The 15682-nt window shown below is 40.9% G+C and overlaps 2 protein-coding genes across 2 annotated transcripts; both read left to right on the top strand.

Annotated features, from left to right (window-relative positions):
• Positions 1–25: 25 nt before the first annotated feature.
• emp3a (epithelial membrane protein 3a (MAM blood group)) lies at positions 26–7197 on the top strand. The gene is made up of 6 exons (XM_061783577.1): positions 26–1557; positions 4414–4502; positions 5297–5399; positions 5490–5633; positions 6207–6209; positions 6285–7197. Exons 2-6 carry the CDS (start codon positions 4425–4427, stop codon positions 6452–6454), a joined length of 498 nt encoding a protein of 165 aa, XP_061639561.1. The 5' UTR covers positions 26–1557; positions 4414–4424; the 3' UTR covers positions 6455–7197.
• A 305-nt stretch (positions 7198–7502) lies between these two features.
• Positions 7503–14863, top strand: fam83e (family with sequence similarity 83 member E). The gene is made up of 9 exons (XM_061786213.1): positions 7503–8571; positions 8646–9308; positions 9395–9541; positions 11133–11257; positions 11326–11754; positions 12218–12274; positions 12425–12662; positions 14272–14496; positions 14577–14863. Exons 2-9 carry the CDS (start codon positions 8850–8852, stop codon positions 14751–14753), a joined length of 1857 nt encoding a protein of 618 aa, XP_061642197.1. The 5' UTR covers positions 7503–8571; positions 8646–8849; the 3' UTR covers positions 14754–14863.
• Positions 14864–15682: the final 819 nt, after the last annotated feature.

Here is a 15682-nt window from a genome sequence, read left to right as displayed (position 1 = left end):
TACTTCATCCATCCATCCATTTTCTTTACCGCTCGTCCTCACTAGGGTCGCGGGCTGCTGGAGCCTATCCTAGCTATCTTCGGGCGGGAAGTGGGGTACATCCTGAACCGGTCGCCGGCCAATCACAGGGCACATAAAGACAAACAACCATTCACACTCACATTCACACCTATGGGCAATTTAGAGTCTTCAATCAACCTACCACACATGTTTTTGGGATGTGGGAGGAAACTGGAGTGCCCGGAGAAAACCCACGCAGTCACGGGGAGAACATGCAAACTCCACACAGGCGGGGCCGGGGATTGAACCCGGGTCCTCAGAACTGTGAGGCAGATGTGCTAAGCAGTCGTCCACCCTGCCGGCTAGTTTTACTTCATTTTAGTTTAAATATAGGAAATTTATATAATCATAAAATGTAGTAAAATAAATGGTGAAATAAAGTCAACTCCATCAGCTCTCGAAGTGCATGTAGTTTTACTTTAATTTCAGTAAAACAAAATAAAGTAACACTGTTATAATGAATCAAATAAGCTAACTTCAAATCAAGGGGGAGTAGTTTTAATTTTACAGTAAAAAATAAAATGGTAAAATAAAGCCAGCTCTGTCAGTGGTTAATCTGTGAGTAAAAATTACAAATATAGTTGAGTATTGTCGTAAAACACAACATATGTATACTTTATAGAGCATATTTTTATGGCTCTGCAGTGGCTGAGACTCGCTCGCTTAAAACCCAGAAATGCAGTGTTGCCGTTCAGCTGAGCTGAGTTGAGTGGGCGGGTAACAGTATAATATATGAATATACTGTAATTACCAAAACTAAGCCACACTGTCGGTGATTTCAAATCCTGTCGTTTGCAAGCAGCTTTCAACAGACAAACCGCATAGATGTCAACCTTAAACCGTGTCGCAGACTCATTTTGACCTATGTTATGCATAAAACAGTAGAAATAAATGGATTCTGATGGGAGGGGAGCTTTAAAATAAATACCCCCCATCCCAAAAAAATATTTAAAAATTGTGAAATGGAGCAAAAGAGAGCCAAAATAATGAAAATCTAATGTATTTTTTAAAAAGTAAAATTTACTGTATTTTAGTTTCTATGACCGTGATGAAATTGACTGTACATTAGTGTGCATGCATTTGTGCGCGCATGTGTTATGTCTTGGGTGGGCTGACACTTCCTGCACACTGGCCGTCCAAAGTGGGCCGCCGCCGCCGCCGAGCACTTTGAACTTCCTGCTTTCATTCACCTCCCTGTGGACTCGTGCCAAGCTGTCATGGAAGACTTGATTTCTCCTCAGTACAAACTGCATTAATACTTCTTTAAAAGGGGGATGGTGCAAATTGGGCCCATCCAGGGGAATTTGATGTTGCTCCAGACCACAGTTATGAGGGGGAGGGCCAGAAGGAGGCAAGGGAGGGGATGTGAAGCTTAGAGGAAATGGGTGGCGAGCACTCCTCCTATGCCTCTACACATTCCAATTCTCCTTGAAAAGAGCACAGAAGGAGGATAACATCACCTCTCGGGACAAAACTCCAAAGCATCGAGGCAAAGTGGTAAGAGTGCATGATGCAGAAATGATACTTTTCTATTCTTTAGGCATGAAAACTCAGGAAATGCTTTTGGTTTATATTCAGAACAACTATGTGTTTGCACTATCTGGACCTCTTTTGTGAACTTGATGCACTGTATAGTAGAACGTAAGCGAACGCAAGCTGCTGCCTATGGTGATGAGATCAGACAGGACGAGACTGTTGAGAACAATTTTGCCCACACTGTCTCAGTCCGTTCATTGAAATATAAATGATAGAAGTATGGGTCAATATCACTACGAAATGCCTTTGGTGTCCTCATCAGAATCTTTCAGTCATCATGAAAATGTAGCAGATTAATGAAACGCTGAGGTTGAAATATAAGTGGCTGAACATTTGCATACATAACAGTACAATGATAAATCTTTAAAATGTATGCCTTTCCATTTACATCATTTATTTTCATTGGATGTACATGATGGCATGACCCACTCACTGCTAAACTATCAACAGTGTGTGTAATAAGTAGTTAGATGATACAAACTAATATATTTGTTGAACTTTTTACATGGTTTTACTGTCCACAAGTTCTATGATAAAACAAGTCATGTTGATCATGTGAATTCTATTTTGAAAATCAAATTGAACATTTTGCCTGTGTCACTGAAATTGCTGTCCACCCTGTCATTATGGGGTAACTGCCCCTTTAAGAAACCTGCCGATGTTTTCAGTGACATCACTACCAATATTTTTTCTTTCCTCAATGGATGCTGAAACTGTTGATAGTTGTAGGATAAACATTTACTTGTCTTTTCTCATTATCATGTTATGTGTAGTTGGATGGTGTCAAGCTTAACATGTCCACTCTGTCTTAGTGAAAGATCAATTAATATAAAAACTTTTCAGAAATTGGAAATATAAAGTATTTGACAGTACATAGATGGTATCCTGTTGCTAAGTACAGGTCCATCATGTGCTTATAAAATGCTAACATTAGCCAAAAATGTCAACCCTGTCATTGTCCACCCTGTCAGCCAGCTAACTTGGTTTGTTTGCATCTGCTTGCAGTTTATTATTATTATTATTATATTTATATATACAAGTATTATAAAAATAGTACAAGTATTATAAAAATACTTGGCTTCTCCGGGCGATCTTAGAATAATAGCACTTTCCAAACATCCAATGCGGGCATGTTGCATGCAGGGATTGCGTTGTTATGTGTGCCACTGAGAACTAGAGTGGGCTAACTAAATGTCTGTCATTTTGCAGGTGAGTGATTTAAAGTTTTCTGGCGACAATGAAATTTGGGGGAGATTTATATCATGAATAATACAGAAAATATTTCCTCTGGATGGTTGTTTTACAGAAATTGTGGTTTTGCTCAGATTTTGGCATTTTGACAAATAATCATTTTGATGAGATGAAACGACACTTATCTTCAACTAAGGTACTGTCATCATTTTCAGTTTCAGAGGTAGGATCCTGGTGAGTATCATCTATGTTGACTCAAAGAAAATAAACAAATTTGGGTTAGAAAACAAATGTTTAGTGGTATAAGTACAAACATCCGTCAAATCTATAAACATTTCATGAAATATGATAAGTAACATTTACAGTATACTTATATACGTGTAACATGCAGATGCACTGGCACGCAAGCTAAAGCACTACTAACTACACTCTGAGTCTCCTATCAGTCTCCAAACCTCACTTTCTGAGATGTTACATTTTTGTCATTTTTGCAGGAGAGTGATTGAAAGTTTTCCAGCTGCAATAAAATCTAAGGAATTCATATCTTGGTGATTCATATGGCGATGATTACTTCTTCTGGATACTTGGTTTTACAAAAGTGGTGGTTATGTGTATATATATATATATATATATACATATACATATACATATATATTCATTTGGCCAATTACAATGATTTTGGACTTGGATCATGCTTGCACTTTTCTCCACAACTGTTGTACTGTCATCATCTTCAGTTTTATAGGTTGGATCCCGGTCAGTATCATCTAGGTTGACTCAAAGAAAAGAAACAAAATATTAGATTTAAAAGGTGTAGTGTAATAGTGGTCTAACTCCAAACATCTATCAAATCTATCAGCATGTCATGAAAGATGATAAATGATATTTACTTTATATTAACATCCAAATGCATGGGCACTCAAGCTAAAGCACTACTACTGAAACTCTCCGCGTCCTCTGTCTATCTCTGAATGTCACTTTGCGGGATGTGAAGCCAAGTTGAAGGGTCAGGGCCCAGTGCAGCAGTGGAATCCGGATGAATTGGGAAAAGTGCTGAGTGCAGCGATGGACTGCCCCCTATATGTCAAAATTTTGACCAGTATTCACCTAAACGATATGCCTTTTCTGTATTAATTTCTCCACTTAACTAAAACAATGTCAAAACTGGAGTTTGCCCACTCTAGTTCTCAGTTGGTCAAATAGCAATAAGTCAGAAAAAGCGCCTCACATTGGCATCCATGAGTTTCTTTCTCTGGCGACAACTTGTCTCAATCACACTTCCTGTTTGGAATAAAGGGACTTTTTGAAAGGTTTTTGTGGGGAGAAGAACTATAACACAGTCTTGTTGCTTGTGCTCAAGTGAAAAGAAGTTATGAGTATGCGTGTTGTGATGTCATGGAGACAATAGTGCAAGATGAGAGGATTAGGGGGAAGCATGTCCATGATTGCTCTAATAGATAAAAGATGTTCAGGGGAGGGCGTCACGAGAGGCCCTTTTTGAGAGTCTGCCCCTCATCTTGGAGGTATTTTATGAGGAAGTTGAGCTGTGATTCATAACCGGGCCCACTTGCGACACTTCCTTAAGGAACCACCCAATAATAAGATATATTCATGGTTTTATTATAGCAACCTCAGCCATGGTGTACCTGCTCATATCCTTGACCGTGCTGCATCTGCTCACCCTGTCCATGCTCCTCGTGGCTACCCTAGAGAAGGTGAGTGGCACGTTTGTCCAGGCGATGACACTCTCAAGCCATATACGATGCAAGGGAACCGCCATAGAAAATTATGTAAAATCAAATCATCTTTTCCACCTCTCTAAAAGCTTTTAGTCGCGCTTTAAAGTAGCATGTTAACAATCTTAACTGTCATCCATCCATCCATTTTCCGTACAGCTTCTCCCTTCACTAGGGTTGCAGGCATGTTGGAGCCTATCTCAGCTGACTCTGGGCGAGAAGCCGGGTACACCCTGAACCAATCGCAGCTTAACTATCATTCAAGTGTAAAAATTAGTTAACCACTGCAAAATACAACTGAATAAAAACAAAATCAAGTAAAACTACTCACCAGGATCCAACTGTCACCCTTTGAGGCAAGGTTTTGAGTGACATTTTAAGATTCTTAACTTCCCATAAAAGTGTAAAAAATAAACATTTCTGATTGATATTAAAATTGAGTTAATCACATTATAATAAAACAAAATGAAGTAAAACTACTCACCAGCTTCAAACTGTTGCCATGGTACAACCTTTAGTAACTGTTATAAGTAACATTTTAACATTCTTACCAACTCACTCGGCTCCAAAGAGTTAACAGCTGCATAATAAAACTAAAATGAAGAAAAACTACTCACCAAACTTTAACTGTCAACTGTAAGGTACGGGAAATATTTTGTGCCAGCCTGTGTTCTTTGGTGTCCCCCAGGGTTTCATTCTGGGTCCAGTGTTTTTCGGCCTTTAGATGTGCTCGAGATAGAAACTTTACTTTGTGTGTGTGTGTGTGTGTGTAGTCCTGGTGGGTATGGGACAATTCGGAAATCAGCGACCTGTGGTATAACTGTTTCCACGACAACGCCACTGATACGTGGCTGTGCGCCGCCACCAATGAGAGCGGTAAATGATCCCTTGCATTTCTGCACAACTCTATCTATATTGTCCTCAGAGCTTCAGGTTTCAAAGCGTTTTGTTCTTCATGAATTCCAGACTGGTTGCAGTCGGTGCAGGCCCTCATGGTGCTGTCCGTGGTCTTCTCGTCGATCTCCCTGCTCGTGTTTGTGGCTCAGCTCTTCACCATGTCTAAAGGAGGTCTCTTCTACTTGACAGGACTCTGTCAGGCCTTTGCAGGTTGCTTATTATTATTGACTGAATGTTCATTTTCTTCATACTAAGTGTAAATAGACAGTTTTTTATTATTATTATTTCTTGCGAGTTTACCTTAAATTCATTAAATGTTTGATTTTTTTTTTACTTGAGTTTTCTTTACCACTGTGAATTGGAAAAATGTGCTTGTTTATTAATTTAATTAACAGTTTAATTAGTTTAATTCATTAAATTGAATTTGTATTTTTTTTTGTGTGTTTTCCTCTTCTTATTATATTTTTTTACCAGGGGGAGTAAATAGACTTTAGTAGTGTTCATTTTATTTTTCTAGGAAGAATATTTTATAGTGTGGTGGGAATAATTTGCCTGACCGTATTAAAAAAAATCCTTTAACCTGAATGTATATTTAATTTAATTAAATTTTACCTTATTACCCTGGGACAAAGAGTCCATAGTGTGGTGGAAATTATTTACCAAACAGTATTTAAAATGTGTCTTTTAACCTGGAATTATACTGATTTTATTTGCTTGAGTGAATTAATTTAATTTAATTATATTGTTGTTTAATTTATTGTTTTTGCTAGGATTTATTAACCGAAGTTAATTAAAAATTTTTATCATCTTTTTTTTTTTTTTTTTTTTCACGACAACTTTTTCTGTGACTCTTGCAGGTTTCACCTGACTTCGCAGCGTGCCTCATCTTCACCTTCCACAGAAAGGAGATCCTGAACGACTCCAGAGATCTAGGCAAAGGTCGCTTCGGTTATTGCTTCATCCTTGCGTGGCTGTGCGTCCCCCTCCTGCTTATCAGCGGCGTCCTGTATGGACACCTGAGAAAGAAAGAGTGAACATGCTACTTTAACGTTGTGGAAATCAAAAGGACTGAAAGGGCCATGTTGTCGTTTCCTGTAAAAATGTATGAAATTAAGAACATATCAACAAAAGGGCAAGCAGGGTGCACATGAACAAAAAACACCAGTATATGAATCAATTGCTGTATCTTGCATTGAATGATTTGTCTAGCTTACTGCAGAGTGGGTTTGCTTAACTGAATTGAAAAAAAAAAAAATCCTTGACTCCTTAAAAGTTTCAAGAATCAAATATTGTGATTTTTTTTCCCCTAGTGTACCAGTATAAATGAGTATTAAGGCCACGTTGGAAAGAAAAAAAAAGAGTAAAAGGTACACTATGAGAATGCTATGGGAATAAAGTTATAGTCTCATGGGGTAAAAAAATATCCATCCATCCATCCATTTTCTGAGCCGCTTCTCCTCACTAGGGTCGCGGGCGTGCTGGAGCCTATCCCAGCTGTCATCGGGCAGGAGGCGGGGTACACCCTGAACTGGTTGCCAGCCAATCGCAGGGCACATACAAACAAACAACCATTCACACTCACAGTCATGCCTACGGGCAACTTAGAGTCTCCAATTAATGCATGTTTTTGGGATGTGGGAGGAAACCGGAGTGCCCGGAGAAAACCCACGCAGGCACGGGGAGAACATGCAAACTCCACACAGGCGGGGCCCGGGGATTGAACCCGGGTCCTCAGAACTGTGAGGCTGACGCTCTAACCAGTCGTCCAGCGTGCTGCCGGTGGTTAAAAATAAATAAATAAAGAAATATATAAATATATATATATATATATACTGTATGTATGTATATATATATATATATATATATATATATATATATATATATATATATATATATACATACAGTATATATATATGTATATATATATACTGTATATATATATATATATATATATATATATATATACATTTCTACTTATTTTTTCTGATCACTTATCTCTATCCTGCGATAGTGTAATTTTTTTCATGAAAAGAATTATTGCATTATCATGAATTTGTCTTTTTTAAAAAAGCTTGATTTGAAAAAATATTACTTTATTTCCCAAAATACTATTTTGTTTATCTAAAAAAAGTTCTCAATGAATTAAATAAATTTCTTTAAAAGAAATGCATAAATACAAATACACAATAATATGATGACTTCATCCTCATTTATTTTCTTTCTAGTGTGCTCCTAATACTGTTTTGTATAACAGCCTAGTGAGCATGGTGACAGTAACACTATGACAGTAAAGTCATTATTTCCTTTTTTCCCCCCAATTCACTCATTAAAATTGCATTTTTATCCTTGTAAATTAGAATTTCTTTCCCAAAAAATAACAAAATTCCCATAGCTTTACTCGTAATCTTATAATTTCTTTTCTTTTCAGTATGGCCTTAAAAGGCCTAGGATCATTCAGCCAATCACCGTTTTTTTTTTGTTTTTTTTTACTTCCAGTATGCTCATGGTTCCTTACAACTCACCAGACTTTTCACAGTCAATGTATTGACATGTAAGATCAATCAAAGTTCAAAGTAAGACTTGGGTGGGTTTGCTGATGTCAGGTGAATAGACAGACAGAGATGTTTGTATATATTGCTTAAGGGTGCGTCTGCCTTTTGTTGGTCACATGTTTGGAAATGCAATCTGTCAACAACATTTTCTCTGGCACAGCAGCATGAATTCAGAAATGGACGGAATTGCCTAAAAAGTATCAAGAAAAGGGCACTGCAAAACAAATGGGAAGTGTGCAGTTCGTCTGGATTGACAAAGCTGCCAGTCAGGCTTAACCAGTCCAAAAAGACACGTTAAGTAAAAGGATATTTCTTTAACAAAGGCAATTTCGTAATATTTGTCTCTCAGTCAGACGCACACACCTCATGCAGACTTTTAAAATGCATATGCATTAAAGTGTTCTTGGGTGAAATTGAGCGCAGTAATATGACAGCGTGGCTGAGCGCAAACGGCAAAGATACAGTATCTGTCAACGGCACAGAATTTGTGGAATCCGATTACCATGTTGCCCACAAGGAGTGGAAGGCTGACTGAGATGACAGGCAGGGGTGGGAACGATTCAATCGAGAACTACAGAGTCACACAAGCTCCACTGACGGTGAGTTTAACAAGACAACAATGATGGAAAAATGCACCGACTGCACGATTTTCTACTATGGCTTTCTGTTTAAGGTCAACATGAGCTGTGGAAGAAGGCTGCATACGAACAGAACACACACAGTGTCATCTTGAGGGACTTCCCCTCAGAAGTAATCATCGGATGTCTTTCCTGTCTACCATTTGGTCCTCAAGATCAGCACCTGATTGGACTGATGGGTGGCATGAGACGGGATCAATAGTTGAATGAATTAGCATTTTATCACAGAGGCCGCAGCCATGGCGGGCTCTCAGGAGGCAAGTCTGGACGAGAATGTGTTGTTCCTGCCAGTAAAGCCATCTTCCCCGGAGTTCCTCTACTCTGAGCTGGAGCGCCAGTCAGTGGAGAAACTCCTGTGCGAAGGTCCCAAAGCCTTCTACAAGTCCGTCGGTTCAGAGCTCTTCAGCTCCTTCCTGTCTCCAAATGAGGTGGGCGAGATAACCAGCTGGGTTCAGGACTTTCATTTTACACCGCTGCAAAAAGAGGAGAATGGAGGGAAAGCCAACCTGGATGCAGCGGACTTAACATCCTCCTACTTTCCTTCCTACTCGGATGTGCCGGCTCCGGGTTTGGAGCTGGGCTGGCCCGAAGTGCCTTGGGTACGCATGGAAAACGTTGCAGTCTACACAAATCCCCCCTCCGACGGAGAACCTTCCATCAGAGAGGTCATCCGAAGGCATCTGCAAAAGGCCAGCCAAGTATGCATACTTTAAATGGACTCAAATGCTTATCGTTTAGATGGGGTAGAGCTGTTTCCAAGGCTATGTCTCGTTTTATGGTACAGGTACTTGCTATTGTGACTGACCGGCTGACAGACAGCACTATAATTGGGGATTTACATGATGCAGCCTCCAGGGGTGTCCCGGTTTACATCATCCTCAACCAAAGAACCGTTGAGGAGAAGTACACACTCCACAGGCTGGGACATGTGGTGAGTCAGGCTTCAAACATTGCATTCGCTCAATCAGATTATACCCTAGACCTGCTAGAAGTGGTCCAAACCCCAAAAGATTTCAAACTTGACGTACAGCATTGTGCGCTTGAGGTATGGCACCACATTGCATGCCTTAGTAATCACGATAATGCCAGTGAAGCATTGCAGTTCAACTGGTTGCACAGCATTCAGTGCCATCGTCTTGTTTCTGTTGCAGAATCACTAGATGTTGCTCTTAAAAGAGGGCAAAAAGACACTACAATAATTGGAAAGATAACAACATCATGTTTGATTGACTGCATAAAAATGGAATAACAAATATGATATTTTGAGATTGGATTTTCATCAAAATTGTCAGGGAGTTTGTACAACCAATGCTCATCCCTTGACTTGTAATTAAATTGATTGTATGGTCTTATTGTTAATTCTGTCATAAAGTTGTCTGATGACATATTTGCTGATTAGCTAGTTTTAACAACTTGTTGTAAATTTAGAGGGTTCAGTGTGTCCTGGGCTGCATGTTCCCATGCTTCCTCGCACGCATTCAAGGACTAGACAGATCAGAGTCTTACATTCCTAAGGTTTCAAGACACCAGTATGTATGTGCCCATGTATCCATACAGGGTTCCATGATACCAGGACCTATTTTCCTGGGTTTGTATGGTTCAATGTCTCTAGAACCCAATTTTCTTGCGCTCAAATGTTCCCAAAGTTTCATATGACGCTGAAAACATGGGTCTATAGGTACACAGAATATTGTGTTGGACCCTGGTCTGAGGGTCCAACACAATATTCTGTGTACCTATAGACCCATGTTTTCAGTGTCCTCCTTCCAAGGTTTACATGACCCATGTATTTTATTTGCAGGGTTCCAGAACAGTATTTTCCAATGGCCAAATGTCTCATATTCCAAGAGTTCAATTGTACTTGTGTTCCTAGTTCCTGAATTCTAAGAGCTCTATGTGTCCTGGGCCACATGTTCCCAGAATGCCATACATGTTTCCAAGTCCCCAATTGACCAGATTACCATTTTTAAGGTTGCATGACATCAGTATACCACATACAGTACCCATCTTTTCAGGGTCTTACTTCTTAAGGTTCCTGTACATCAAGTCTAGTACTCACTGAGTCTACTGATGTCTCCCATATTGCCAGGGCCCATTAATACTCATATTCTCAGAGATGTCAAAGACCCTGTTTTCTTATGATCTAATGTTCCCAAAGTTTCATATTCTATGAGTTCCCTGCTGCCAAGCCTCCAAATTCAAAGGGTCTTATGTTCCCAAGATGCTATTTTCTTTGGGTTCTGTGATTCAGGGTTTCATTTTCCTAGGGTCCTATGGCCCTATATTCACAGGAAGCTTGAGTCTATCTCAGGAGACTATAGGCAAAAGGCAGACCACATCATAGCTTGGTCGCCAGTTAATCACAGGGTACATCGAGATACAGGCAACCATTCACACTCACTTACCCACCTACAGTCACTAAGCAGAAATGAATCTCATGTTGGCTGCAGGAAAGTGAACCGTGTGTACCACTACATTATAGCCACCTATTCTTAATAAGATGTTTCACCTTGAATTGGCAGAATATTCAGGTTCGTCTTCTTGGAGGCAAAAGCTTTTGTTCGAGGACGGGAAAGATGATGGTTGGGGAGTTGAAAGACAAATTTATTCTGGTGGATTTGGAGACAGTAATTCATGGCAGCTGCAGGTAAACATTCATATAAAAAAGAGCTCTCATTATAACTGCTGATGACAAGTTGTCTTCATCCTCTACAGTCTCACATGGACTGATGCTCATTTACACCGGCAACTCATTACTGTTGTCAGTGGCTCAGCTGTTGACAGCTTCGACAAAGAGTTCCGGATCCTATTTGCCGCGTCCACCCCGGTTCCTAACTTGTGGGAGTACTCTGTTTCCCACATGGAAATGCCTAAGCAACAAAAAGACTTCACCGACCCTAGCCCCCCAAGACACTTCCACATGAAACACGAGATCCTCAACCCTCCTTCGCCACCGATGGACACACACCTGGACTGGGAAGCCATGGGCGTAATTCCCAGAGGGAGCCTACCGGATAGTCCTTTTGAAGAAGAGCAAACTGTGGCAAAGGGGACAGCCCTGCAGACTGATATGCAGTTTGATAAAATGACACCCGTTACAGATACTTTTACTCAGAATGGATACGAACCTGTGACCACGACAAGGTACGAATACCGTAGATGAGATGTTGATGTGGTTTTGGACACTAACCTCAACATATACAGTAGAGTGCAAAAAGTCTTGGGTCACCATTACCTTTGACTTTTTTTTTCACTGTAGTCATTTTCCCAAACAGTAAATTGTACATTTATTGGATTACTCAACAAATCATGTTAAACCAAACCCTAACCCCAACTCTATCCCCAAACCTAACCCCAACACTAGCCCAAAACCTAACCTTAACCCAATCTCAAACCGAATCGCTAACTTTAACCCTTACCCAAACCCAGGGGTCACCAACATGGTGCCAACAGGCACCAGGAAGCCCCCAAGGACCGTATGACTAACCTGGGGGCCGCTTATAAAAAAAAAAAAATAAATAAATAAAAAGTCTTACTATTGATGAGACATTGTGATCTCCTCGGATTGTTGTAGATGTGATGATCTTTTTTTTTTTGTATCTAACAGGGTATGGGACAGCTCTCCGGTGACAAACAATATGCTGGACAATGCAAACATTTTTAAGTAAGCTTTATGTGAGACACATTAGAAACATTTTACATAAAAATGTGCTTTTCTTCTAAAACATTTATGTAAAAAGACAACAAAATCTTGCACCTAAACTGCAGGGAAAGACAACAGCATATAAAATAATATTATTCCTTTCTTTTCCAGTTGGGCCGACTGTCAGACAGAACAAGCAGCATCCCGGCAGTTCTACAAAGAGAAGAGAAACAACGCAGACGACAGAACGTCAGCATGGCGCGACAACAGAGAAGGCGACTTGAGGCAAAACATTTTTTTATTTTCCTCGATGAGGGAAAAGCGACGTGCAAACCTGGATCCCTGTGAGAGAGAGGAGATCGACATGGACAACATCAGCTCCAGCATAGAGAACAAAGCCACCTCAAGAGTAAGCCACTACTGTACTTATGAAGTAGGGTTTTCCAAACTGTGTGTCGGCACCCATCTCAAGTCGATTGTCAATCAGGCGTGCAATTTATTGGTGAAGGTTTTTTTTTTTTTTTTCATCACATTTCACAGTAGGCGGCACGGTGGGCGACTGGTTAGAGCGTCAGCCTCACAGTTCTGAGGACCCGGGTTCAATCCCCGGCCCCGCCTGTGTGGAGTTTGCATGTTCTCCCCGTGCCTGCGTGGGTTTTCTCCGGGCACTCCGGTTTCCTCCCACATCCCAAAAAAACATGCCTGAATTGGAGACTCTAAATTGCCCGTAGGCATGACTGTGAGTGCGAATGGTTGTTTGTTCCTATGTGCCCTGCGATTGGCTGGCAACCAGTTCAGGGTGTACCCCGCCTCCTGCCCGATGACAGCTGGGATAGGCTCCAGCACGCCCGCGACCCTAGTGAGGAGAAGCGGCTCAGAAAATGGATGGATGGATGGACATTTCACAGTATATAGTATGTCAATGTTAATGCAATAGATAAGAGTTAAGCAGGGCAACTCTAGGAGCTGCGTACATTCATTCATTCATTAATTTTCCGTACCGCTTATCCTCACTAGGGTCACGGGCGTACTGGAGTCTATCCCAGCTATCTGAGATAGGCGAGAGGCAGGGTACACCCTGAACTGGTCGTCAGCCAATCGCAGGGCACAGATAAACAAACAATCATTCGCACTCACATTCACACCTACGGACAATTTAGAGTCTTCAGTTAACCTACCATGCATCTTTTTGGGATGTGGGAGGAAACCGAAGTGCCCGGAGAAAACACACACAGGCATGGGGAGAACATGCAAAGTCCACACAGGCGAGGCCGGATCGAACCCAGGTCCTCAGAACTGTGAAGCAGATGTGCTAACCAGTTGTCGCCGCCGTATTCATTATTATTCTTCACAAAAATTAGTCACCTTTTTGGGGAGCTCAACATGCCCGAAAACACATAAATATTTGCATTTTTGTGAGTTCCCAATTCAAAACTCACCGAATAGAAAGGACAATGTGAAAAAATGTGAAAGAATTAGCCCCCGACATCAAGGAACCATAGAAATTCAATAGGGAGTTGGCCATTTTGGTTTTAGAAAAAGATTTTGGGCAAATTCCAGTTCGACAAACTCCTACTAGGGATTTCGCCCAAATGAGTCCCAAACGGAAGCTGGTATACTCGGCAGGTGGGTGACACTAAATTCCCAAGCTTATTTAATTATGCCATCTAAAGTGGGTGGAGCATGACGTCAATTTTGATGATCAATTCAAGGATTCGCCATGAAAGGGGGATGCATGGAATTCCTTTCATGAACATTGTTATTCATGACTTACAGTCAAAACACACACCTTATTACTGCGAACTCACTAACTTGAAACAATGGAGCTCTTTGCCTTTGTCTATTGTCCATTCAAGGCCACCATACTTGAAGGGCCTCAGGGGCTTGGCAAATAATCTCTAGTGAACTAGTTTATGTTCTTGACAACCACAAGTTTGATACTGCACCACTGACTTCCTTCATAAAAGTACCTCTTCAGGTTAAAATTTGAAGATTCATTTAGATGTTTCTGCTTGAAGAAGCCATTAATCTTGAGGGTGCCCCAGTCGGAGAGCTTCAACTCACTGAACGACCTCATGAAGAGGTTGACGTCTCAGGAGAACAAGGGGGAACTGTACAGGAGAGGCTCCAGGACCAACATGCCCGAGACGTCCCAGTCCATGACGGACCTCCGCGCAGATGCGCCCAGCGCAGACCGAACTCCAGATGAGAGAAGACTCTCAGTACCGAGGCCCAATGCCAACGTAAGCGCTTGCTGCTGCATTTTATCGCATTGCTTATCATGCAACCTTATGTCAATAAATACTTTTTTTTTTATGTTCAGTGTTATGACCCGGACCAAATGACACCGGGCTTGATACTGATGAAGAGGAGGAACAATGTGATCAAGTCAGCCCTACAAAGAATTCCAAAGGCCTTTCAGCCCAGAGAGCGACCTCGCAGCTTTGGTCTGGATATGAACTGGAAGCCTCTAAGGGAAAGAAAGTGGGAAGAAGAATGAGCTGCCGCACAGAATAACAAAGTTCTGTGTCTTGAAGGAAACTGGAAAACCTCTGTTACCTCTGTAGTATTAAACACACAACCAAGAAAAAAGGCTGACTTAAATCCTGATTTGAAATCTTGTGATTATTTACAGCAGCGCAGTAGACTAGTGATTAGCATGTCTCCCTCACACTTGTGAGGTTTGGGCTTTGAATCTCAGCTTCGGCCTTCCCGTTTGGAGTTTTCATATTCTCCCCGTGTTTGCGTGGGTTTTCCCCTCGCAGTCTGGCCTCCTCCCACATTCCAAAAACATGCATGTTAGGTTAATTGAAGACTATAAATTGTCCACTGCTGTGAATGTGAGTGTGAGTGGTTGTTATATGTTCCCCACGATTGGCTGGCAACCAGTTCAGGATGTACCCAGTTTCTACCACCCAAAGTCACCTGGGATAGGCGCCAGCTCACCTGTGACCCTACTGTGGACATGTGCTTTATTTTTTTCTTTAATTACTGTAAAAGGTAAAATATTATGATTCTGTTTTTTATGTGTCTAACTATATTTTAACTATGTGACGTTTGTGAGTCCTATTTGTGTAAAGTGCTACAGGCCTATAAATAAAATGTATTTACTTCCTATAGAAAATGGATCGATTGATATAGTTTATGGTAGCACGGTGTTATTGTGATTGGTGCATGAGCCTCACAGTCGAGAGGTTCAAACCTCAGCTCCGGCCTTCCATTGTGGCTTACTCCCACATTCCAAAAACATGCATGTTAGGTTCACTAAAGACTTTAAATTTTCCATAGGTGTGAATGTGAGTGCACATTATTGTTTGTCTTAATGCGTTGTATGCAATTGGCAATCCAGAGTATACACGGTTTCTCTTGCCCAAAAGTCGGCAGGGATAGGGTTCAGTTCAGTGCTATAGAAAATGGATGGATGGAAGG

Source organism: Phyllopteryx taeniolatus, chromosome 9 (assembly GCF_024500385.1).
Source record: "Phyllopteryx taeniolatus isolate TA_2022b chromosome 9, UOR_Ptae_1.2, whole genome shotgun sequence".
In the NCBI taxonomy this organism is placed as follows: Eukaryota; Metazoa; Chordata; class Actinopteri; order Syngnathiformes; family Syngnathidae; genus Phyllopteryx; species Phyllopteryx taeniolatus.
This window is presented reverse-complemented; position numbering and strand designations above follow the sequence as displayed.